The sequence below is a fragment of the Notamacropus eugenii genome, chromosome 5 (genome assembly GCF_028372415.1).
Source record: "Notamacropus eugenii isolate mMacEug1 chromosome 5, mMacEug1.pri_v2, whole genome shotgun sequence".
NCBI lineage: Eukaryota > Metazoa > Chordata > Mammalia > Diprotodontia > Macropodidae > Notamacropus > Notamacropus eugenii.
In genome coordinates, this window is record NC_092876.1 from 124345971 (window position 1) to 124370156 (window position 24186).

At 38.9% G+C, this 24186-nt stretch overlaps 1 protein-coding gene across 6 annotated transcripts in view; it reads left to right on the forward strand.

Annotated features, from left to right (window-relative positions):
* The window catches only part of TENM4 (teneurin transmembrane protein 4), a 1206236-nt gene that overhangs the window by 891485 nt on the left and 290565 nt on the right, over positions 1–24186 (forward strand). For all 6 annotated transcript variants that reach the window (XM_072610720.1, XM_072610721.1, XM_072610718.1 and 3 more), the window contains one exon: positions 1453–1688. In XM_072610720.1, the coding sequence (XP_072466821.1) occupies positions 1453–1688 (236 nt within the window). The remainder of the gene's footprint in view (positions 1–1452; positions 1689–24186) is intronic.

Below are 24186 nucleotides of genomic sequence, written 5' to 3' on the forward strand. Positions count from 1 at the left end.
AAAACAAACAAGGTGTCTTTATTTTCATGGAAAGAATTGGATTTTTTTAACCCTTTTAATAATAAATATGGGGAGGTGACTTAGCACAGTGCACCAAGAGTCAGCCTTGGAGGCAGGGACACCTGAGTTCAAATCAACATGAAAGCTGTGTGATTATGGGCAGGTCTTTTAACTTGGTGCCCCATGTAGCTAAATTACGAAGAAGTTGGTCACCTGCTTCAGTGAAGGAATTTCCATATAGTGAATTCTTTATACTAATAAATTCCCAGGTCCAGAAAAAAAATCATATTGAATATGCGTTTTATATGGTAATTTTGTATGATGATTTTTCACTAAAGATATAACTTTTGGGATACTCTGTGTCTATAGACATATACATATATTCACTTTTAAAGATCTTTTTTTAGGGTTTCCGATTACATCTAGGTCAGATGGCCTATATTTGGACTAATATGGTATTTTCCATTTTAGCAGCTATTTTGAACAATGCTTAGTCTTGTAAACTCACTTTGCAGTCTCAAACTCAGAAAGTGTAGAACAGAGGCTCTCAAGTTTTTTGGTTTTTTCGGACCCATTTGACAGTCTGATGCAGCCTAAGGACCCCTTCTCAGAATCAAATTTTTAAATGCATGAAATGCATAGAATATAAAGAAATCTAATTTTATTGAAATAAAGTTATCAAAATATTTTTTTTTAAATGAGTTCATGGACCCCAGGTTAAGAAACTCTGGTGCAGAGAATGTTTTGAGTAGGAATTCCAAAGACTTGGTGCTGTTAAGTATCATATTTCTGTCTATCATGTGACTTTTCACTGTGGCTGAATTTGGTGGTGATTTTAGATATTTATCTCCTGAGCCACATGGATCACATAGATAGGATTCCATTTCAAAGCATGAATCTTTTTTGTGGTTATAGAAGCACCAAGAAAGTGGATAGTAGAAGAGTAAGATCAATTGCTTTCTCTTTTAGCCTCTTGCTTTGATATGGGGATAAAAGACAACAGGGCTTAGATCATGCCACAGTGACCTTTGTCAAGGAGTAGTTTGTTCCCTGAGGTATCCTGTCCCAAGCTCATCAAACATCTAGAGTTCTTTATGTCCGGGGCCCTTGTCCAGTTGGTAAAACCCCCAGTATATCCTTGGGGATGCTTCTCACTGTCTTATCTACTTCCCCAGGGAGATGCCTCTTGGTGTTGAAATGTTTGTGGTAGTTCTATAGTATGTGTGACTTTGTGACCCTTACTGACCTCTTATCCTATTGTCTCTCTGGTTCTACTGAATGTTTAACTTTCTTTGCATGGTTCAATCTGTGTTGTTTTTTTACCAGCCCCAGTGGGTCTCACTTTTACCTACTCAACTTCTTTCTCCCTTAAGTACAAACCTACTTTCCAGGTCTGGTGTCTTTTTATTTTTTTTATGAGTGACCAACAAAGCTTGTCCTTTCTTCCCACAGGCACTTCCTGTTTAAGCCGGGTGGTACATCGCCTCTCTTTTGTACCACGTCTCCAGGATACCCGCTGACGTCCAGCACTGTGTACTCTCCTCCCCCTAGACCCCTTCCACGAAGCACGTTTTCCAGGCCTGCCTTTAACCTTAAGAAGCCCTATAAATACTGTAACTGGAAGTGTGCTGCACTCAGTGCTATCATCATCTCAGTCACACTGGTGGTCCTGTTGGCGTATTTTGTCGGTAAGTATGTTTTACCCACTTTGGACCTTACCTGCTTCTCATTCCTGTGTTCCTGTGATTTCTCTCTCACTCAGTTCACTGCACCTTAGGGAGCCTGACTGTTTGCATAGTCTGTGAGGCCATAACCGAGACACTACTGACTGCTTCGTGGCCCTAATTGTCTGGGATATGGGTCTCCCAAACTTCAAACTATTAAATAATGGCAACCATCACGGTTCTTGTCATTGCCCTGATGGAAATGGTCTTGTGGAAGAGAAGAAAATGTAACTGCCTTTTGTTCATCCAGGGGTGCCTGAGTGCCTGCAGTCACTGGGACCACCAACCTAGATTGGCATTGACTTCTCAGGCACTGGGAAGCAGACAGCATCACATCACAGCAATGAGAAAAAGAACTATGTCATCCACTGGTCTAGTCCCTTGCCAGGCCTGGATTTTATATAGTGATCACCTCCCTGCCAAATGTTTTTCATGTGGTGTCTTTGTTATTTTGGGGGGTCCCTCCCCACTATTTGTGGATCTTCTGGAAGAAGGTTCCATCCTGCATCATAGAACCAAAGAACCTCAGACTTAGAAGGGAACACAGAGGTCATCTAAACCAAAACCAACCCTTACCTAAAGAAGACATCTCCTTGTTCAACATCCGCAGTGAAAACAGAAAATCCATCTGTATGACTTAGGTCCTGATACTTCAATTTAAAGAATCTGTGATTTTTGTCAGTGTGGAAGCTGATTGGTAGTGTGGGTACTTTGCCAACACAGACCATAATACCTCTCTGTCTTAGGAGATGGCTTATTGAGTTGCTTTCCTAAAAAATGACTGGATAGGGAACACTCTTGTGGGTAGATTTCTTCACAGTTAGCAAAACCAGTTCTCAGACAATAGACATGGAGCCCATGATGTAATCTACACTGGAAACCTTTCTAACTTGGTAGATGGATAAAGCATTTGTTATTCACTTACTGCATGCCCAAGATTGTTAAGCATGGTAGGACATGCTAGCGTACTCTGCCCTCTTGGCATGGCCTTCAAGAACCCAGAGTCGCTCACGAGTCATCAGACTTCATTCCAGGGAGACTTTGTTTGAAGTAGATTCTGATATCTTGCCAGAGCAACCTGTGAATAAAACCCAAAGTCAGGTAGAGAAATTCTTCATATGCTGATGTTTTACCGTATCACATCCAAGGTGTAAATAAGTTCCATGTTATTAATAAGACAAATTTCCAGGTTTCAGTTGAGTATAAGGAAGAACTTTCTATCAGGTAGAATTGTCCAAAAAAGAAATTGACTATCTCTGGAGATAATGAGTCCCTCTTCAGAAGAGAATAGGCTGGATTGGAATCCTACCACAGATACTCGCTAGCTGTGTGACTCTGGAAAAGACTTTCTCTCCCAGCCTCAGTTTCCTCTATTTAAGATAAGTAGGTTGTACTCAATTGAACTCAATCCCTTTTAGTTCTAAATCTTTGTTACTATAATCCCTCAAGGCAGTGGTTCTTGACTTTTTTTTTTTTGACATGGACTTCTCAGAATAATATATGTGTATTAAATAAAATACCTAATAATAACAGCCAGCATTTACTTTTAGGTAAAAATTAGGTACTTTTTAGGTAAATTGGCTTTAGGTTTGTTAAGTACTCTACATGTTATCTGATTGCACAGGACAGCACCATTGTTTTGAAATACAATTATCAAAGTATTACAAGTTGCAAGTTCTCAGACCTTCCTCCTCAGAGTCTATCCACAATCCCCTTGGTGGACCACAGACTCTTTGTTATAAAGGATATTTCAGAAAATTGAATGTACACTTATTGAGAATGTTATATAGGGGATTTCTGGCTCTGGTGAGGAGTTAAAGTAGATGACCTCTAAGAATCCTGCGAACTTTGATATCCTGTGGTTCTGTGATATGGTATGCCAAATGATATGTGGCATCATGGAGTAGTAGATGCAGGACTGATATCTGAGTTGGGGGCACCTTGGTCCAGGTGCTGACTCTGTGACACAGAAGTCACTAAGGCTCCGGACTCTAAGGCTCTAAGATGCAGTATCATTATAGAACTGAATCTATAGAGGGAGTTTCCTCAGTGGAAGTAATAAAAAAAGAGGGTACACCAGGGGAGGGTATGTACTGGCTTAGTGATTGCTACCCTGTAACAGAATTATCCTGGGAGGGAGGTCAGTGAGGTTTCAGGCTAACCAACAGGGATCATTGACTGCCTCTTTGAATTAAAGCCAGGAAGAGGAAAGGAACTTTGAGGAATAATGGGAAGTGTTAGTCAGTAAATATTTATTAAGCACTTATTTTGTGATAGACACCTCTAGGGACACAAGGAAAGGCAAAAGACAGTCCCTCTAGGAGCTCCTAATCTAATAGGAGAGACAACAGTGTCATTAAACACTTAATAAGCACCTACTCTATACCAAGACATTACTGTGCTAAACACTAGGGATACAAAAAGAGACAAAAGACTCTCTCCATACCCTCAAAGTTCCATTGACAGAAGCATCACATGCTGGCAGGGCTAGGGAGGAGATAGTCCTGCTGTAATCTGCCCTGCTCCTACCACACTGGGAATATTGTCTTCTGTTCTAGGTGTCCCATTTGAAGTAAGTGATTGATTGTTTGAGAGTGATAACTAGCGTTTACGTAGGGCACTGAGGTTTGCAAAGTACTTTAATATTATCTCATTTGATCCTCGCAACAACCCTGGGAAGTAGGTGCTATTATTATCCTCATTTTATAGTTGAGAAAACAGAGACAGGCAAAAGTTAAGTGACATATCCAAAATCACAGAACTAGTAAGCATCTGAGGCTGGATTTGGATTCAGGTCTTCCTGACTCAACCTAGGACTCTGTTCATTGCACCATCTTAATCCTACTCCTTGGCGGGGGAAGGACCTTAAGTACCTGCCATATAAAAGTTATCTGAAAGAATCAGGTATTCTTAGCCTTCCCTCTATAGATAGATGAATAGATAGATAGATAGATAGATAGATAGATAGATAGATAGATAGATAGATAGATAGATAGATATAGACATACATACACACATATGTACACATATATAATACATATTATATATGTATATATACACATATTATTATCATATGCATTACTTATATATCATACATATTTATATATGATAGCTGTCTTCAAGTAATTGAAAGGCTGTCATATGGAAGAGGGATCAGACTTGTTTTTCTTAGCTGTAGGAGGCAAAATTAGGAACAATAGTTGGGTATTTCCAAGGGCCAGATGTGGGCTTTGATGTAAAGAAAAATTTGCCAACAATTAGAACTATCCCAGTGTAAAATAAGTAGGGGTCCCCTCTTGCTAGAAAGCTTCAAGCAAAAACCCCATGACTACTTCCAGGGGATGTTGTTAGCATTCTTATTCCAGCATAGGTTAGCTAGATGGCCTCTGAAGTGCTGTCCAACTCTGAGATTGTTTGGTCCCAAAACTTGAGTCAGAGGACTCCACTTCCAATCTCACTTTGCTGTGCACAAGCTTTATATTGTTGGAAAAGTCTTATCTCCTCTCTGGCTCTCAATTTCTTTTTCTGTAGGTATATGTCCTTACATCCCTTCTCACTCTAAATTCCATGATATGATTAGAAAAGGACATGTTATCTACTTTCTTTGACTTCGAAGTTTATATGTTTTAATCTAGGTGTCTTCAAGACCTGATGAGATGCCAGCAAGTCTTGTCCAGTTGAACTGTCACAAGTATGGTCCATAATTACTCATTTCTAAAAGACCCATCAATTATAAAAAATCAAATTAATCAGTTCAGCTTCAGACAAACATACTTAACAAAGACTCTCCACAAGACCAACTGATCTAATCAGTAGGCAAAAACTCAGATATTTAATTAGATTTTTGATGAAAAATTGTGCTTAATTTCAAGTATAATCAATTATTAATTACTATAATGAGCAAGTCTGACTGGGTTTACTAATTAACTCATTTAAAAATTATGAATAACCTTTTCATTTGTAATTATTTTCTACATCTTGTCAAGTAAAAGATAAAAATTGTATCACCTAACCAGTGGAGGGGGGAGAATGAGAAGTCAAAAGAAATTGACATTTTGACTTATTTTGGGCAATTTTGACATTAATCCATAGAACCATAACTCCAGGATGATAGGGGTGTTAGAAATTTTTCTTTTTAGTTAACAGTTTAAAAGTTTCTTCTCAAATGAGCAGCCACTGACCTTTTATATCTAAAAATCCTGTGCATGGCCATGAAGGTTTTAATTGGTATCTGCCACTATCGAAAAAGAAATAGAAAATAATATTATCTGCTGTTCCCTACAAATGTCTGTAAATGTTGATTTCCTTGTTTCTGCAGTAAATTTAAATTATTATGGATTCAACCAGTGGGGGCTAGAAGGAACCAAAGGAGTAATCAATCCAACCTTTTTATGGTGCAGAGGAAGAAGTAGAGACCAAGGAAGGGAAAGGTAACATAGGGAGGCAGTGAGAGGACAAGGGACTGAACGCTGCCTCCCTAATGTCGGTTCATTCCTCTTTCCCCTATTCCACATTACCACCATTCTGGTCTGAGCAGTGAATGTATGTCAGAGTAATATCATTGTAGTACCAAGTAAGCATGAAGTATCTCTGTGGGACTTCTCCATAAGGAAAAATAGAATTGTTTCTAAGGACCATCCTTTCAGATTTGGAAGCTGTCAAATGGTTTTTATTTTTATTTATAGTTTTATCTTTCTCTCACCATCTTTTCTTCCTTCCTTCCTTCCTTCCTTCCTTCCTTCCTTCCTTCCTTCCTTCCTTCCTTCCTTCCTTACTGCCTGCCTGCCTGCCTGCCTGCCTTCTCACCTGCCTTCCTTCCCTGCTTGCTTCTTTCCTCCAATCTTTCCTCCTTTCCTTTTGTAGCAATTTAAAAGGTTCAAGAGACATAATTTCTGGGTAATTTAATAGTCTTATTAATGAGGCTAGCAGGTTTATTAATAAAAAGATGGTCATTTCACCATCTCTCTTAGACCAAAGACAATCATGGTGGTGGAGTCACAGTTCATATACCGTTCAAAAAATAGGTGTTCCACAGGGTGGGAGTCAATCCTGATTGGTTAACAATTAATTAGAGAATGAATATTACAATAAAGAGCTGAGAGGGACATCATGTCTCCCTTGGACAGAGACTATCTCTATACTGAGACAACCCTGCCCCCAGCTTTGGGCAGTCCATTTAAAGAATGTATGCCCTATCCAAGCCTGTGCAGAACACAGGGGCTACTGAACAAGAAAGTTAGTCATTCTTATTATCAGCAGTGTCCTTCAAGGGACTGAATTTTTTCAAATCTGGACTTTAGAAAAAGGGGGGGAACTCTGGATCTCCCTAAATCATTGGTTATTAATAATTGTTTCTCTCTGTTTCCTTTCCTCTCCTTTCTTCCTCCCTCCCTCCATTTCCTTCTTTCCCTCCTTTCTTCCTTTCTGCCTTCCTTCCTTCCTTCCTCCCTCCCTCACCACGCCCCTCTTTCTTTATTGTTCTCTCTTTCCTTATTTCTCCCTTTGCTTTCTTCCATTTCCTTCCTTCCTTTCTCAAATTCTTTTTCTTACCTTCCTTCCACCTTTTCTTTCTTCTTCTTTCCCTTGCTTTCTCCTTCTCCCACCCTCTCTCCCGCTCTTTCTTCCTTTTGACATACTCTTTGCCAACACCATAGTATGAGTTCTAATTATTTCTCCTTGGATCTAATAGGTCTCTCTCCCCGTAGGCTCCCTCTTCTCTTATGCATCCTTCTAGGTTAATTAGCATAGACATGATCATGCAGCTTTCAGGGCTCATTTAAGACCTTTCACAATCCAGTATGACAGCAAATTTTGCCATCTTATTTATTCTTCTCCCATCCAGATACACCATACTCAAGCCACACTGGCCTGCCCTAGGACCCCAATGGGTCTTAGCTGTATGGAGTTCTCTGGGCAAGAATTCTGCAGTAGTTTGCCATTTCCTTCTCCAGTGGATTAAGGCAAACAAGGTTAAATGACTTGCCCGGGGTCATACTGCTAGTGAGTATTTGAGGCTGAATTTGAACTCAGGTCTTCCTGATTTCATGCCCAGGAGTCATCTAGACGTAGTAGATGCTTAAGATATTGCCTGGCTATCTCCTTATATATATGTATATACTTCAGTAGTACCACCATTCTCATTTCTGTGTTCTAATCTCCTTCCAGCTCTAACATTCTCTGTAGTAAGATTCCCTCTAGCCCTAATATTTGTTGACTTTCTGACAGCCTAAGATTAGATTTGTACTCTTGTCCAAGTCAGTTCAGTTTGCCTGACCTCAGTTTCCTTCTCTGTAAAAGAAGACCTTGATCCCTAAGAAGGGCCTTTCCAGCTCCAGATGAATGTGGTTCCGTGACTTGCTGGAATGTGCAGAGGCAGACTGAAGTGAGGAAGACTTCCCATATATGAGAGACAAAGAAGTAGATTTGAATATACTTAGTAGCCAGGTGGGTAGGAGTGTAAATAGGAAACAGTTTGCACCTTCACCAGCTGCTGATTGTAAGTTGCAAAGAAAAAAAAGAGAGGGAGAGAGAGAGAACACATGCTTAAAGTGGTAATTGTTTAATTTACAAGTGAGAACATGACTCAGCCTAATTGCTCTGCTTGAGAAGAGTTGACTATTGGAGGTCTTTCCTTGTGGTCTGCTCTTCTGTTAGACAGTCAGGATGAGATAGCTCAGGATGCTCTATAGCTGAGGCAGATGTTAGCCAGCCACGCGGCATTCACTGTGACCTGTGTAGTTGAGGCAGCCGTGAGAAATGTTCATCTAGCTCAGCTCCTTACGTAGTGTTTGTCATTTGTCCACTCATATTGCCTTGGCGGTATTTTGTATCTACTTGAGAGGAAAGATGACATAATATATATTAATAAGTATATTACATGAATTTCATATATATATGTATGTATGTACATATATCATGTTGTGTCCCTTGATAGACTATAAACTCCTTGAGATCAGGGAGACTGTGATTCTTTTGTCTTTGTGTCCCCAGCGTCTAGCAGAATACTTGGCACATAGTAGTTCCTTAATGAATGCTGATGTATCAGTGGATGGATTGCCAAATAGCAGCCCTGCCTATATTTAAAGACAGTGACCATTGCTTCCCTAAGTATTCCATCTCCAGTTTAATCATCCTTGGTTTACAGAATTATAGGATCATAGAATCTAAGGGTTTAAAGAGGCCTCAGGCATCCGGTAGGCATCCACGTTGGACTGTGGGCTTCCTGGGGAGCAGGGACTGTTTTTCACCTTTCTTTGTATCCCCAGCACTTCACACAGTCCCTGGCACAAAGGGGTGCTCAAAAAATGCTTGATGACTACTTAGTTCAAGTTGTACAATCTGTGTGACCCTGGGCGACTGACTCAGTTTCCTCAACTATAAAATGTGAGTAAGAATAGCATCTACCTGTCATTGTCATTGTGAGGATAAAGTGAGATGATAGTTACAAAGTACTTTGCAAACCTTTAAGTACTATACGTAAGTACTAGCTATTATTACTAGAAAGTTCAGATCAAAAGCTTCATTCAATCAACATGTATTAAGCCCATGCTATGAGTAAGGTTGTAGGTAAGATGCTAGGGAAGACCTCCAGGAATGGCAACGTCTCTAGCTCCTGAAACAGCCCTTTCTGCTTTTGCGTAACTCTGATTGTTTGCAAGTTTTTTCCTTATGCCAAGATACAATCTTCCTACCTACCCTGCTTGGTTGACTCTCAAGTTGATCCTTACAGGACAAGATTTTTAGTTCTTACATCATCTTTCCTCTGGACAGTCTTCATCTGGTGAATGTCCTCTTCAAAACATGGTCCCCAGACCTGAACACAATACTAAGATATAGTAGACCATGGAACTCTCATCTCCTTCCCTCCCCCACTATTTTCATAACCATGGAATAGGAGATTTCAAATATCATGAGTGCAAGTATATTGGATAGTTAATTCTTTTCAAAACACTGAATTCCATTTTGAGATAGGTATTTGTTTATAACTCAGTGGTCCTAGGAGGTTTTGACTGACATGACTTAGGTAAAAAAAAAAAATAGCTGCTGTCTAAGCTTCCAAGGCTGTTTATACTATGGGGCATACATAGCCTAAGGCTGGAGGTGAGAACCTTACTTATATTTGTTCTTGGTTTGTGTATCATGGCCAAAGCACTTTCTTTTTTCCCTGAGTATAGGGTTTCCCATGTTTCACCGTGGGTCTGGCAGTGCTTTTCATCAGTCTCCCTCAGCATTCTATGATGAAGGTCAACCTATAAATGATCATAAAACCATTTGTAAATATAAAGTTTCAGTGAAATGTGACAGACTCATCATTTACGGGCAAATTCTCTGTCAAGGGCCCTTTTGTAGCACGCTCCCTTGAAGTGGATGGATCGTGAAAGCCATTTGCCAAATCCAATTATAGGCCAGGAAAGACGTCTTTAGCTAGAGGAAATGACAAGGAGGTTTCTGCTTTGCTATTTACCCAATGGGCTTCATCCACATTTGTCTAACTGGATGCTACCACCTGCTGTAGCAGAAAAAGCAATGAACTTAGAGTCAGGAAACCTGGGTGGGAATCTTGGCTCTGATAAGTACTAACTACATGACCTTAGAGAGCCATTGCATCACTTAGTGCTTCAGTTTCCCCATATGGTAAAATGTGGATAATATATTTATATAATTTGCCTAACAGGCTTGTTGTCAAGAAAGCTCATTGTAAATACTAAAGAACCATAAAAAAAATGTGAGTTCACACAATAGTAAGATTTAGAGCTACTAGAGACGTTAGCAATCATCTAATTCAGTTTTCTATACCCTCCTGAAAAAAACCTACCCATTTTCCAAATGAGGAAAATGTGATTTAGCAAGGATAAATTACTTGCTCAAAGTTACTAGGAAGTTGGTAGCACAAACAGGTCTTGGACCCAGGTTCTCTATCTATAGATTCAGCAGTCTTGTTACTAAGCTTTATGACCTCTCTTTGTCCCTTTATATTTGCGAGAGATGAAGAAAGATCTTTCCATCTGTGGTATCGACACTTTGGTACCATCTGTCAGTATTTACTTTTTGAAGGTGATTCCCTCTTCTGATGACGACCAACTGACATGTAGTGGTTCAAAGCTGGATGCTGCCGATATCCAACAATGAGAAGGAGATTCAGTGAAATACCAAAATATAGTTCATGGTTAAATTTTGTCGTATTGTGGAAAAAAACAGTTTATATCCATCCTTTTGGTCTTGTGAGATAAGTCACACAAATATAATCAGCCCCATCCTAGAGATTATAGAGTCACAGGATTTGAGAGTGAGAAGGTACCTCAATGGCCAGCTAGCCCAACCCAACCCTCCAGAGAAGGGATGCCCACTGCGGTGTGTCCAACAAATGGCCATCCAGCCTCTGTGTGCAAGCCTTCCAGGGAGGAAGAACCCATCACCCTTTGAGATGACCCACTCCTGATTGTTAGAAACCTTTTCCTGATATTGAGCCTAAATCCACCCCTTTCACCCTCTACCTGAAGTGTCTTCTACCTTCTTCATACATCAGTCAAGGTCCTTCACCGTCTTGTTTGTGCCCTCTATGCCCAGAACTGAACACCAGATGAGTTGTGATGAGGATGAAATATAGGGGAACCATCATCCTCCTATTCATGGAAATGGTGCCTCTCTTAATGGAGCCCAGTATCCTAGTAGCTTTTTTGATAGCTATACCATACTTCTAACTCTCATTGAACTTGTAATCCCTCTAAAAACCCCATATCCTTTTCAGAAAAACTACAACATAATCATGTCTCTCCCACCTTGTATTGGTAGAAGCCATTTTTTGGACCCAAGTATAAGACTTTCCATTAATCCTTATTGAATTTCATTTTACTAGATTCAGTTCAGAGTCCCAATTTCTCAGTGTCTTTTTAGATGCCAACTCCATTATCCAGTATGTTACCCTTCTCAGATTCATTTCATCTGTAAGACAGATGAGCAATCCATCTAAATCATTGTTAAAAATGTTAAATAGCATGAATCCAAGCATGTTTTCCTGGGGTACTCCATTAGAGACCCTTTGCCATGTTGACATTGAACCAATAATAGTTATTTAAGTCTAGCCATCTATCCAATTCTGAATCCATCTAATTTTATTATTGCCTAATCCATATCCCTCCTTATTCTTCAAAAAGTAGTTTGAGATACTTTATAAAAAGATTTGCTACAATTTAGATAAATTAAATCCACAGCATTCCCCTTATCTACTAGGTAGGTAATCCTGTTAAAAAGAAAATTAGGTTAGTTTGGCATGACCTGTTCTTGATGAGTGACAGTTAGGTGGTTCATGGATAGAGTGCTGGGTCTGGAGTCAGAAAAACTCATTTTTTTAGTTCTGTTCTGGCCTCAGACACTTACTAGCTACCTGACCCTGGGCAGGTCACTTAACCCTGGTTGACTCAGTTTCTGCATCTGTAAAATGAGAGACTGACATGGCAAACCCCTCCAGTATTTCTACCAAGAAAACCCCAAATGAGGTCACAAAGAGTCGGACACAACTGGAACAACTGAATAATTCTTGATGAAACCATGCTGGCAATTTGTAATTTCCACTTTCCTTTCTATGTCTACCAATGATCTCTTTCATCATTCATCCTAAAATTTTCCCAGGAATCAGTGTGAAGCTCATTTTCCCAGCTAAAAAAGATCCAGAGAAAGAAGTGACTTAGTTAGGAGCCTTCAGACAGACTTCCTGAAGAAATCTTCAGTAGAAAGGGGAAGGAATTAAAAATTGAAATTTGCTCGGTTATATCTCTCTGGTCTTTTCACACTTTAAAATGTTGCAGACATATTAGAATTTAAAATGTGGTTTGTTTAATCAAATCATAATTTTACCTCCCCTTTACTTTTCAAGTTTTCATATACTTTTCTCCTCCTTCTTCCCCACATGCTCTTTGATCCAGTGACATTGATCTCCTTGTACAAGATACTCCATCTCCCGATTCAAGGCATGTTAGCCAACCTTTCCCCAAGCCTGAAGTTTTCTCCCTCTTAGTATCAATCTCTTGGCTTCCTTGGCTCCCTTCAAGTCCCTGATCAAATCTCACCTTCCACAAGGTGGCTTTTCCAATCTCCCTTAGTGCTAGTGCATTCTCTCGCTTCATTATCTCCAACTTAACCTGCAATAATCTTGTTTCTGTGTGATTGTTTACCTCTGTCCTGCCCCATGAGACTGTGAGGTCACTGAGTGCATGGCATAGTAGGCACTTAAAAAGCGCATGTTGATTGACTGAATCAGTATTCCCCCACTGCACTGGAGGGCTCTTTCTTACGTACCCTAAAAGGAAGAACATCAGAGTCTCTTTTCTTCAACTTGCCATTAGGTTCTTTGGGCAGAAGCCATAGATTTAGCTTTGTAGCCCCCAGAATGGCAAGCCTGCATAATTTAATTCAGTCTTTGAGACTGACAGGGGAAGTGATGAAGATATAGGATCTTGTGTGTCAAAGCTTTGCCCTTTTTAAGTGATTTATTTAGGGAGTTCTTGGGGAATAGCTAATAACTGTCCATCTGTAGTTCTCTTTATAACAAATAGGTGGCTATACTTATTATATTTATAGCAACTAGGTAGTTCTCTTTTAAAAAAAATTCTTTTAACAAAGAAAACATCTCTTAACTTCCTAAAGGAAAACTTGGACTTCATACCTACTCCCTCTACTCTCTGATGGGCCATCATGTGGAACTCAAGTCAACAAGTGTATATTTAGGACTTATGTGCCAAGCACTGTGCTGACTGTGGGAGATACAAAGAATGGCAAAAAATAGGTACAGGGAGCTCATGGTCCGATGGGGAGACACCATATAAACAACTACATAGAAACAAGATACAGACAGGATAAAGTGGAGATAATCTCAGAAAGAGGGGAGGCACTAATATTAAGAAGCACGAGGAAAGGGAAATAGATTTATCCTATCTTAGATCCAGAGGGAAAAGCAAGGACCTAATATCTGGGAAAATTTCCTAATACTTATAAACCTCCCAAAATGGAATGGGTTGCTACAAGAATCTAGTGAATGACAGAACCAGAACAAAAACCCAGTTGTGGTGCTCCTTCTATTATACCACATCACAGTGCACTCTGGACCTCAATGAAAGTCTTTGTGCAAAAGCTGGATCACTACTTGTCATCGTGCCTGGTGTAAAGGTGATCCTTTGTTAGGTCCAAGTTGAATCAGATGAGCTACAAATCCTCCCCAACTCTGAGATGATGTAATTCTCTGATGCCAAGGTATTACAAAGAGATAGATAGAAAAAGGATTTAAACAGAACAATGCAGTTTTTTAATATAATGATTAACTGTAATCAAATAATGCTTGTTAAGTAGTGAGCAGCCTGTCCCTGCAAGTATTTAAGCAAAAGTGTGATAATTGCTTATTAAAAAGTATAGAAGGGTTTGGGGGAAATGAGGCAAGTTTGTGCATTTAGTGGAAGATTGAAGTAGCAGACTTCTAAGGGCATTGGACAGGGAGTGAGAAGATCTGTCTTCCATATCAGGTTCTGATGCTGAGCTGAATGGCCTTAGTCAAGTTTACCTCACCTCTCTGGGCCTGTTTCTACCTTGCAAAGCAAGAGTATTGGACCAAATGATCTTTGAAATCCCTTTCAAAACCAACTCTTGTTTTATAATCAAAAGTCCCAGGTATCAGTCTTGATTTGGATACTTTTTGACTATGAAATTCTGAGTAAGTTACTTAGCCATAATCCTCAGTTTCTTCTTTTCTAAAAATGGGTATCATAATTCTCACCAGGTGAGGAAAGCTTTTAATAAGTATTAAAGAAAAATTAAGCACTATGTATAAATCTAAGCTAATCATATTAATTTCTTTCTACTTCTAATAGCCCAAAGACCCTTCCAGCTCTGATATTTTGTGTTTTGTTTTGAGGTTCCTTCTACCTCTGTCCTTCTGAACTTTGGGATCTCTTCCAACTCTAACATTCAGTGTTTCAGGGTCCCCGTCAGTTCTCATATTCTATATTTGCCTTTTTTTGGTTTCCATTGGAGGTCAAGACAATTAGAACTTTTCCCAAAGCATAAAAAGTATATTTGAACTTTTATCTTTTATCTCCAGTTTCTGTTTAAGATCTTGGACTTTTACCACTTTGTTTCATCCATCCTTTGTCTTTGCTTCATCCATCAGCTGCCATGTTTAACTGAAAGTAGATGGACATACTCAAAAAAGGAGGAAAGTGATTTTTGCATTGTATGGGTAAGATGCTTATAAAGTTTCTGTAAACAGAGGCATCCAAAAGTCAGATTGTTTTTGTGTTGAGGTTAGGCCTTAACCAGTCTATCTTAGCTGATTTCTGTTCTAGGTCCTTTAACTTGTGGCTCACTAAATTCATTTCTCTCCCTGATCACTCCTATGCAAATACTTTCTTTGTGGACATTCAAGTGGTGAGTTGTGAAGCTTGAACTGCTTTCGGTTTGGAAGTGGATGGGCTTTATAATAACCAGGGCTCATATATCTTTAGTATATTATGGTTGATAAAGCACTTTCTCAGGATATATATTATCATACCCAGTTTTACAGATGGGGGAACTGAGACCCTAAGAGATAAAGTGACTTGTCCAAGGTTATACATCTGGTCCAAGTTCCCAGAATCAAAACTCTAGCTTCAGTTTTAACCATATAGCTCCTTCATTTCCCTTCCTTTACTTTTCTCTTCCCTTTTTTCCTTTTTTATCCTTTTCCCTTCTCTCTTTGCCTTTCTATCACTTTGTCTCTTTTCTTTCTCCCTTTTTCTTTCTATTCTTTGCCTCTCCTTCCTTTCTTAAAAACAAAAGTACTGATACTTTTTAAAGAGTAGCCACTTCCCAAGAGGTGCCCAAACAAACCTCTTTACAAAGTACATTTCCTAAAAAGAAAATGATTGTTGAGTACTAATGGAAAGGTAGAATGTGTCCTTTTTCACTCCCATTGCATTTGAAAAAAGTTTTGTTTTTGCTTCTTTATTTTTGTAGTCTTGATATGTGATGTCTTTTGGCTCTACCTGTCTTTCTTTGTTTAATTCCATACAAATTATTTCCATGACTCTCTAAGTTTTTCATATTTGTCATTCTTTACGTTACCGTAAAATTCTATTATATTCATATGCCACATTTTGCTCAGTCATTCCCCAGTTGTTGGGCATATGTTTTGTTCCTAGCTTTTTGTTACCATGAACAATGTTGCCAGGCATTTATAATATGTATAATTCTTTCACTTCTGTTACTGACCTCTTTGGACTTAAAGTCCCAGGATATAATGCCTTTCATTATCATGAAGGGTCAGAGAAAGGAATACTGGGAAAGTGAATTGAATGGGAAGTTCATGTCCATAGGAGCAACATCTGAGCTCTACTGTCTACAGGGACAGTATTGTTACCAAAATGTATGTGGGGCTGCTGGGGACCCATGCTTTCAAGTTTCTGCTTCATGCACGATATTGACTATCCCTATCCTGTAGGATATGAATGCAAGTGTTTCACCCACTCGTTTTCCTTTTAAATTAAATTTGTACTTTTTCATCATTGGCATTTCTGGTTATATCCCCTTCCCTTCGTATAGCCTATCCTGCAGTCAGTCAACCCTCCTTTGTGACAAAGAACAACGGTTAAGTAAAACTGCCAGGTCTAGTGACTATAATGTATACATCCTTCTGCCTTTGTAATTAGTTCCCTTCTTCTCTTCTGAGGAGACAGGTTTCATTTTCTATCTTTTAGGACCATCATTATTAGTTTTTCAGTTACTCAGAATTCACCTTACTTTTTGTGGTTTTTTCTTTTACATCATTGTAGTCATTGTGTATATGTGGTCCTCCTGATTTTACTCTGAATCAGTTCATATAATTCTCTCCAGTTTTCTGCTATTTCCTCATATTTGTCATTTCTGATTGCCAAACTTCATTCTCCCAGTTAATGAACATTTATTTGTTTCTAGCTGTTTGTTACTACAAGAGTGCCGTTCTTGGGGTGAATTCCAGATTGTTGTTTTTTTTTTGAGTTTATTTATTTTTAGTTTTCAACATTCACTCCCATAAGTTTTAAATTTTCTCTCCCTCCCTCCAATCCCCAAGACAGCATGCAATCTGATGTAGGCTCTACATATGCTTTCCTAGTAAACATATTTTCACATTAGTCATATTGTATAGAAGAATTAGAATGAAAGGGAGGAACCATGAGAATGAAAAAAAAAGAAAAAAACAAAAGAAAGAAAATAGTCTGCTTCACTCTACATTCAGACTTCTTAGTTCTTTCTCTGGATGTGGACAGCATTTTCCATCATGAGTCCTTTGGAGTTGTCTTAGATTCTTGCATTGCTGAGAAGGGTTAAGTCTATCAAAGTCGCACACTGTGGTTGTTACTGTATACAGTGTTCTCCTAGTTCTGCTCCCTTCACTCACCATCAGTTCATATAAGTCTTTCCAGGTTTTTCTGAAGTCTGCCTGTTATCATTTCTTATAGCACAGTAGTTGAATTCCAAATTGTTATTTGGAATAGTTGGACCTTCACTAGCTTTTTTCAAAGGCAGAAACCAAAATCTTCCCTTTGTGTCTAGGGAAGTATCCTTGATAATGTACCAAAAAACTATTTGAAAGAAATGGGTATCTTTAAGGCCTAAGTCTGAACTGGGAAAATATTTCTTTTTCTTCCTTGCCTCCTCTAACTTCCAAACATCCGCATCTCTTATGATGGCTGTCTTTGCTTGGAAACTCTTATCACATTTTCATTGATGTTTGATGTAGAAGTGATTCAGCTACTTTAGATAGGAAAAAAGAGTTTTGGATAAGTCAAGGACAGTTCCCTAGTTGAAGCAGGAATAAATTATCAGGATTCCACCTTGTAAGTTTCTGAGACAGGATTTGAACTCAGGTTTTCCCGACTCCAAGTCTAATACTCTTTCGACTTTGCCAGCTGAAGAATATTGGTGTTAGAGCTAGTACTTAGCATGGTACTTTACATATATCGAGCCCTTAATGTTGAAGTTATGAGAGAGGGCTTTTTACATCAGGCCCTTGGTGGCTGCTGCATGTCACCAAAACTCCTGGAACCCAAGAAGACAATATAAAACATATAGAGGCTATGAGGAAATGTGCATGGTTCAATGGAGTTCAAATTAGCATTGGATTAAAATCCATCCTCTGCTACCTATTTGTATGATTTTTGAGCCAACCACATAGCCTTTCTGGGCTTCATCTATAAAATAAGGAGGTTGGACCAAATGTTTCTTCCAGCTTTCAGCCTATGATCTTATGATTCTTGTTATAACTAGGCCTGTGGCAGGAAAGAATGACAATTGATGGGAAGGAAATTTGAGTGCTGCTCTGATATCCACAACATTGTAAAAGACCTCAATTAGAAAAGATGGCCTTCTGCACATTGGACATATTCTTTATAGAAGATTTACAGAAAGACATGGAGGAGAAACCCCCAAGTTGAAAAAATGTGAGCATGCTATGAGCTGCATTAATAGAATATACATCTTCATCAGTAAGATCATTGATCCCTCAAAGTAACCATTTCTTTCCTTTTTTTTCTTTCTTTATCTTGCTTCCTTCTTTCCTTTATTTTTTAAAGAAAAGAAAAATTACTTAGGCAAAAATTTCTGGGTAGAAGATTGGTAGGGTTGTTCCAAGTGGCGCAGAAAAGCAAGATTAGGTTCAATGATGGTGAGATTACCCATCAGAAAGAGAGCCCAGATGCCTTTTTGGAGCATTCATTTCACAGTTTGGTTTATGCTCTGCCCAGTGTGTGTTGAAGAGAAATCAATTTTACAGATTTTAACATTCTCCAAAAGGCTTTTTCCCCAAGCCTCTGTTTTTATTTCAGGCTAATGACTGTGAAATAACATAATTTAATTGCACTTAAGTACCAAGAAAGACAGAGGGAGAAAGGAAGAGGGAGTGAGTGCACTTTCCCCTAATGGATATTCTTTGATTATTTTAAAATATCACTTCTTTGTGTAATTTGTATAAGGTCACTAGTCAAAATAATAGGCTTGGGTTGTCTGACAGTGGGAAAACATGCTTAAGTTTAAAAATCATGAATTTCTCACTTTCTTTGTATAGACTGTGTGTGGGATAAAGAAGGAGAAAAGGGAGAACTCAAGAAGGGTGGGAATGAGGAGAGAAGAAGGAATGAGAAAGACATGAATGGTGGCAGGGATTTTAAACCAAGCATCTTTCTTCTTCTCCATAAGATCAAGATGAAAGTGACTTGGCTAGACCGCTAGGTTTTGTTCAATCTTTTCAATCATGTCTGACTCTTCCATAATCCCATTTGGGGTTTTCTTGGCAAAAGATACTCAGGTGCTTGGCTATTTTCTTCTCAAGATCATTTTACAGATGAGGAAACTGAGGCAAACAGGGTTAAGTGACTTTCCCAAGGTAATACAGCTAATACATGTCTGAGACCAGATTTGAACTCAAGAAGATAATTCCTCTTAACTCCAGGCCAGGCACTCGATCCACCCTGCTACCTGTTGGGGTTTTAATAGAGTGCAAATTCACTAGAAGTTCACAGCCAAAGGATATTCATGTGATTTTAGACTGCACTGAGAGGTGTGGTATTTAGGACTGGTATTTAAGATTCTGTATTCTTCACTGGTCAGACTACCTCTGAAGGGTTGTGTTCAGTAATGGGTGGCACATTTCAGGACATTGACAAGCTAGAAAATGCCTAGAGGAGAGTGACAAAGGCTTTGTGCACATGCTTATGGAGGAGTTCTTGGCAGTAAAGGGGATATTTGACCTGAGAATCCTTAAGGAAAATATATAAGGCAGTGCGATATAGTGGATTTAGGAAGACTTAGTTTGCAAGGCACTTCTTTAACACTTACCAGCTATACTGCCATTGGCAAGTCACTTAACTTCCTTTGGCCTCAAGTTTCTTATCTATAAAATGGGGTTCATCATTTTAATATTTATCACAAAGTGGGATGTAAGACTTCAACATGATGATATATTGAAAGTCCCTTGCAGATTATAATCTGCTATGTGATGACAGCCACGTTCAGTTTTTTAAAGGGCTTTCATATGAAAGAGACAACAGACATGCCAAAAAGTAAGGGAGGAAGAGAGGGAGAAAGGGGGAGGGAGAGAGAGAGACAGAGACAGAGAGACAGAGAGAGAGAGAGAGAGAGAGAGAGAGAGAGAGAGAGAGAGAGAGAGAGAGAGAGAGAGAGAGAGAGAGAAGATGAGACAGAGAGAATTAGGAGAGAAGGAGAGTAATAGAGAAAGTGAGGAGGGAGAGAGAAATTTTTTATTAAGCACTTCATACGTCAGGTATTGTACTAAGCACAAAGGATGGTTCCTATACTTAAAGGGGAATAAAACACAGTAAGGTAGATTTTTCTTTGTCATTTAGGGCTAGAAGGGACATAGATCTTCAAAGCTGAGAGCTCAATGGAGACTTTGAGGTCGCCTAGTCTCTTTAATAGATGAGAAAAGAGGAACAGAGAAGAAGGCCTTATCTAAGGTCACCCAGGCAGTATGTTGCTGGTGTTTTTGTCACAGATAATTGTTTCCTATCTACCCAGTGCCACCTCTAAGCAGTCTGGTATAGTGTAAAAAGTGTTAAACTTGGAGTCAGGAGATTTGGTTCCAAGCCCTATCTCTGTTACTTATGATCTCTGTGACTTTGAATAAGTCACAGCTTCTCTCTGAGCCTCAGTTTTCTCTAGAGTAAAATGAGGGGATTAGACTAAGTGATCTCTAAGGGCCTTTCCAGTTATGTGAAACTCAGAGTCTTTCTTTTAAAAAATTAATGACTTAAAGATTGAACTGCCTCAACTATACTGGGCCATGAAACTTGCTTTAAAAATTCAGCTTTATCTGAATAATTTGGTGTGACTTGCTGGGTTATATTATGCTATGTAAAGAAGACCTGATATATGAAGTTGTAAAAAAACAAACTAGGATTCCTGTAGTTATTTAGGGTTGCCCTATCATTTCCTTGAGTCTTGTTTGCCGTGTAATCTTTCTGCCTCTTCCTTTATCTCATATTTCACAGAGATAAAACCGTTGGAACATTTGGTCCATCTCTGTGTGTGTGTCTGTTTCTTTTCTTGAGAAACCTTCAAGGGATCATCTGAAAACCACACAGGCTGAAATCTCTCCTTGAACTCAGGCCAGGAGTTAACTATTTTTGAAAAATGGCACCTTATATTTTATATCATTTGATAGTTTTTCAGACCTCTTTCATCTTGGGTATCTCATATTTGTAATAGCTCTAAAAGTTAAACAGGACAGAGATTGTACTTCACAATGGAGCAGAGAGAGCGCAGGCCTGAAGAGAGAGGGAGTGATTCAGCCAACTGGAGCTCAGGCCTAACTCTTCTTCTAGAGGGCAAAGATGGTGCCATTTTTGTTTCCTTAGAACTTTAGGTAGAGTTTCTATGGAGAACTGGAGACAGAGATTGCACAGAGTCAGAAGGCATGGATAGATTACAATCTGAAAATCAGCAGGATTACCCACAACATTGAGACCATGGATGTCTTGAAGCATATCTTTAATGCCTCGAATGTAGTCAGCATTTAGTAAATGTTTATTGAATTTACTGGTTGAATTTTGCCTCCAAGTCAAATGCTCTCCGGACTATATCAAGTGACACATACCCTTTCCTTATCTCCTTTCCCCTGAAGGTTTATAACAGAACTGGTCGTAATCCCTGGAATCACTAGATTGTTGCCTGACTTTTCACTCCTTCTCCATCCTGTCCAACATTGTTTCTGTTCCTGTTGGGGACTTTGCAGACCAGGACTCTGCCACAATAGCAATAGAGAGGGCAGAGCCATTTAATTTTAACTAGAAGTACTTAGTAGGCACTGGGGAGATAATGATAAAATAAAATGCAGGTCCTCTAAAGTTTTTTGTCTAACAAATGGATTACAAACATAGTAACTTACTGCAATATGTAAGGGATTTGTAATTTCATCAGAATGTCATCTTTTTCTATCAAAGTAGATCATCGTCTCTACACAACTTAGTAAACAGCTTCATGAATTGCTGGAGCTGAAAAAAATTCACTCCTAATGTCCAACGTACCTCTGTATCCTTAGATTGGTCTCATGGCTTCAGATTCTTCAGGGGAATTCAGCTAGTCTAGAGGGATGAGAAGCCCCCAAGAATAAAATTCTGTGGATATAGATAGAGACAAATCTGATGAGAAGAATGAAAGGAACTGTGTAAATGCAGAGAAAGAACTTGTCATCCAACTCAAATATAAACAAGGCCAGACGACTGAGGTAGAATACTAAAGAATGTTATGGTCCTCTAACTAGCTGTCAGCAACTCCAAAGTTCAGAATAAGCTTAGGCTGGTCATTAATGCTAACAGTTAGGCAAACCTCCTCCTCCTTCACCGTTCAATTTTGGGGGTAAGAAAAAGACAAAGAAGGAATAAAACCACTGCTCAGTGGTGGTTATGACAATCGTAAAAGATGACAGAGAGAAAGCAAAAGTATTCAATTCTTATTTCCATTTTCTTTGACAGGGAGATTAATCTGCAGTAGCTTTGAACTAAAGTAATTATCAGAGAATTGAAATCTCAGTTAAGAGAGAGGGTAAGAAAACACCTCGCTGCCCTTAGTGAGCTCAGGTCACCAGATCTAGACCAACTACATTCCAGGGTACTGGAAGAATTGATAAACATGATTGTTGAACTGTTGTCAATGATCTTTGGAAGACTGTGGGATATGAGACAAGTACCAAAGGTCTAGATAAGGGCAGATGTCATTCTGATCTAAGAAAAGGTAAAGATGACAAAGTGTGCAAATAACAGGCCATGAGGTGGACTTCAATTCTTGGCACATTCTAGAGTATTCCTAATCAGTCCCTCAGTCAATCAACACATATTAAGTGCTTTCTGTATGTCAGGCAGTGTGCTAAGTACTGAGGTTTCAAAGAAAAGGTTAAAAAAAAGCCCCTGTCCTCAAGGAGATTACATTCTAATGGAGGAGACAACAAAGAGCATGTAAAATAATTTTTAAAAAGATGGAAGGTAGCTATAAAATATATGGCCCAATCAGTTGGGGGGGACCAGGAAAAGTATAAGAGGTGGTATTAAGTCTGAAAGAAAGACAGGAATCCTAAGCCTTATAGGATGGGAGCGAACATTACATTTGTGGGGTACAATGCAAAGACATGGAGAAATGCAATGTAATGTTCAAGAAATAGCTATTAGGCTGGTCTGTCTAGATCACAAAGTGTGTGATAGGAAATAGAGTGGTTTGTGAGCATTTAGAAAGGGAAACAGTGACCACTCAGTAATTTTTTCTTTCTTTTTGGCATGGCTACTTTAGTAGCAAATCAGGGAACTGTTGTAGAGAAAGAATAACTACATTTTAGCAAGATAATTTAAGAAGGCTTTCATGCTATTTAAGAGATGTGAACTAGATCATATTACAGGTAGGTGGATTCAGATCTATTTGAACGACCAGAAACAAAGAGAAACTACAAATGAAATTGTGTCATCTTAGATGGAGTGTTTTAGTAGAGTTCCCAAGTGATCTAAATCCCTTTTCTAGTCAACATTTTTTTTCCGCTACTTGGATTAGGCATAAATGTTTATCAAATTTTCAGGTGATCTGAGGTTTCAAGAAAAAGCTAACACGTTGAATAACAAAGAAGTGATAATCTGCTTTGCCCTTATCAGTACACATCGATTCTAAGGGCAAGATTTTAGACCTTGACAAACTGGATTGTCTTCCAGTGGATGGTGAATAGGCTGATAAAGGGAACAGAGATCATGCCATCTAATCAGCTAAAGAATCTGGGGCTATTTAGTTTGGAGAAGAAAAGACTTGGGGTCAAGGGGATGGTATATTATAGCTGTTGTAGAGTATTCAAAGAGCTGCCATGTGGAAGATGGATTACATTTATTCTGCTTGGCCCCAGAGGGTAGAATGAGAATTTCAGAGAAGCAGCTTTTAGGTTAATGCATGGAAAAGACTAAAAAGCTCAGAACTGACCCAAAGTTAAATCTCTTTGACCAAGAGATCCCACTGTGAGACATGTACCCCAAGGAGATCAGAAACAAAAAAAGTCCTCATCAGACTGTTCATAGCAGCTAACTTTTGTAGCAGCAAAGTAGATACACATTAATTGGGAGATGGCTAAAAATGATGGAATAGTAATGTAATGCTCCACTACTGCTCTGAAACAGTGAATAAGGAGAATAGGGAGAAGCATGGAAAAGTTTATACGAACTGATACAAAATGAAGTAAGCAAACAGAGATAAACTATATACAATGATAAAAATGGAAAGGAGTAAACAAAAAGTCTCTGAAACTGAGCTCTTAATGAGCCCAACGTCCAGAAAATGCTGTCTGGTGTCAAGGGGTGGGGTCTTTGGTTTTAGAACAATGCATGTAATGTCAGACTGAGTTGATAAGTTTGATGCGTTTGGCTGAACTCATTTTTCCTCTCTTTATTCTGTTTCAACGGATGACTGTCTTGGAAGGATA